The sequence below is a fragment of the Austrofundulus limnaeus genome, unplaced genomic scaffold (assembly GCF_001266775.1).
Source record: "Austrofundulus limnaeus strain Quisiro unplaced genomic scaffold, Austrofundulus_limnaeus-1.0 Scaffold938, whole genome shotgun sequence".
Lineage (NCBI taxonomy): Eukaryota > Metazoa > Chordata > Actinopteri > Cyprinodontiformes > Rivulidae > Austrofundulus > Austrofundulus limnaeus.
The window spans coordinates 153,275-154,866 of NW_013953340.1; the positions used below are offsets into that span (position 1 = coordinate 153,275).

The window sequence follows — 1,592 nt, forward strand, 5'->3', positions numbered from 1 at the left end:
ATATTTCTGAGTGTTGGATAATATTTCTGAGTGTTGGATAATATTTCTGAGTGTTGGATAATATTTCTGAGTGTTGGATAATATTTCTGAGTGTTGGATAATATTTCTGAGTGTTGGATAATATTTCTGAGTGTTCAGGATGTGAAAGAGAGAAAAGGAAACTGTCCAAACCTTCTCGCTCTCAGTGTCCAGTGCAGAGGTGGCCTCGTCCAGCAGCAGCACTTTGGGGTTGCGGAGGATGGCCCGGGCTATGGCTACTCTCTGCTTCTGACCCCCGGACAGCTGAGTCCCCTTATCACCTGCCTGAGTGTCGTACTTCTGCTCAGACAGACACACAACACACAACATGACGAACACTGACGACAGCAGCTTCCTGCAGGCTAATCTCATTGTGACAGGGAAGTGTAATCATGGTTGTGTGGTTGCTCATCACTGCACAAAGTCTCCAGTTCAATGGAAACTAAAGTCAACATGTTTCTATGAGCAGGACAACATCTACAACAGATCAATGTTTCTTCATAGGGTACACATTTATCAGGTATCATCTCAGGTGTTTCTGAGCGTTGTCTCTACAGAACACTACCTGAGGCAGCTGATCGATGAAGCTGTGGATGTTGGCAGCTTTAGCAGCTGCCTGGATCTCCTCCATGGTCACGCTGCGGCTGTTGTCTCCGTAGGCGATGTTTTCAGCCAGAGAGCAGTCGAACAGCACCGGCTCCTGGGACACGATGCCGATCTGAGATCTGAGCCAGTTGATGTTCAGCTGCTTGATGTCCACATTGTCTATCAGCTGCAGGAGAGAAGAGGCTGCTTTACACCACAAGCCTTGTTCATCTCCTGTAGGAGTCTTCTTTCATTTCTGAAGGCTGACTGCAGCCTTTCCTCCAAAACCAGGTAACAGTTGAGTTACAGGTTTCACAGGAAGAATAAAACAACAAAAAACAGGTTAAAAGATGAAACTAAGCCAAGCCTACAGGAGGGAGACATGTCTGATTCTCTGCTGGACCTGAGCTTTCACCACCCGACTCCAGACGAGCAGCAGAGGATGGAGATGTTGGTCCAGCCTTACAAAGGTTGGACCTTCAACCACATCAATGTTTATGTTCAAGACAAGGATTCAAATTAGTTTGTTTAAGAAATATGAAAAAGAATAATGTGTACTCACACATTGTTCCAGGACAATTGTTTTTGTTACTTAAAGACTATTAGTATTGTTTATTTTGTCTTGTTTTCTTAAAAAGTGGCAGATATAAGATTTTTATTCTCTCCAAGCCTCTCATTCTACTTTTGATTTGTAGTTTTTCTATGTAAAATCTGTTTTGTTTTTAAATGAAATTAATAAACTTAAAAAACTTCAATGTGCATCAAGAGACACCACTGCCTTTTTTAAATCCATAAACTCAAACATACAAATCTAAGTTATGCATGAAATTATGTTGTTCCTCTCTTATTGTCCCATAAAAAAAGACATCTGGAAATAAAAAAACCCAAAACATTAAAACATTAGTCTTTTATTCTGGTGTAATTTATTTTATTTCAGATCATTACCAGACGAGTTTCTTTTGTCTTTTAGCCAAGATACTATATATATA

The 1,592-nt window shown here is 40.7% G+C and overlaps 1 protein-coding gene across 1 annotated transcript in view; it reads right to left on the reverse strand.

Moving 5' to 3' along the window:
• Positions 1-1,592, reverse strand: part of LOC106533402 (multidrug resistance protein 1) — a gene marked incomplete at its 5' end in the record, with an annotated part of 9,162 nt that overhangs the window by 3,165 nt on the left and 4,405 nt on the right. The window contains 2 exon segments of the mRNA XM_014029670.1: positions 172-318; positions 584-790. Coding sequence (XP_013885124.1) covers positions 172-318; positions 584-790 — 354 coding nt within the window.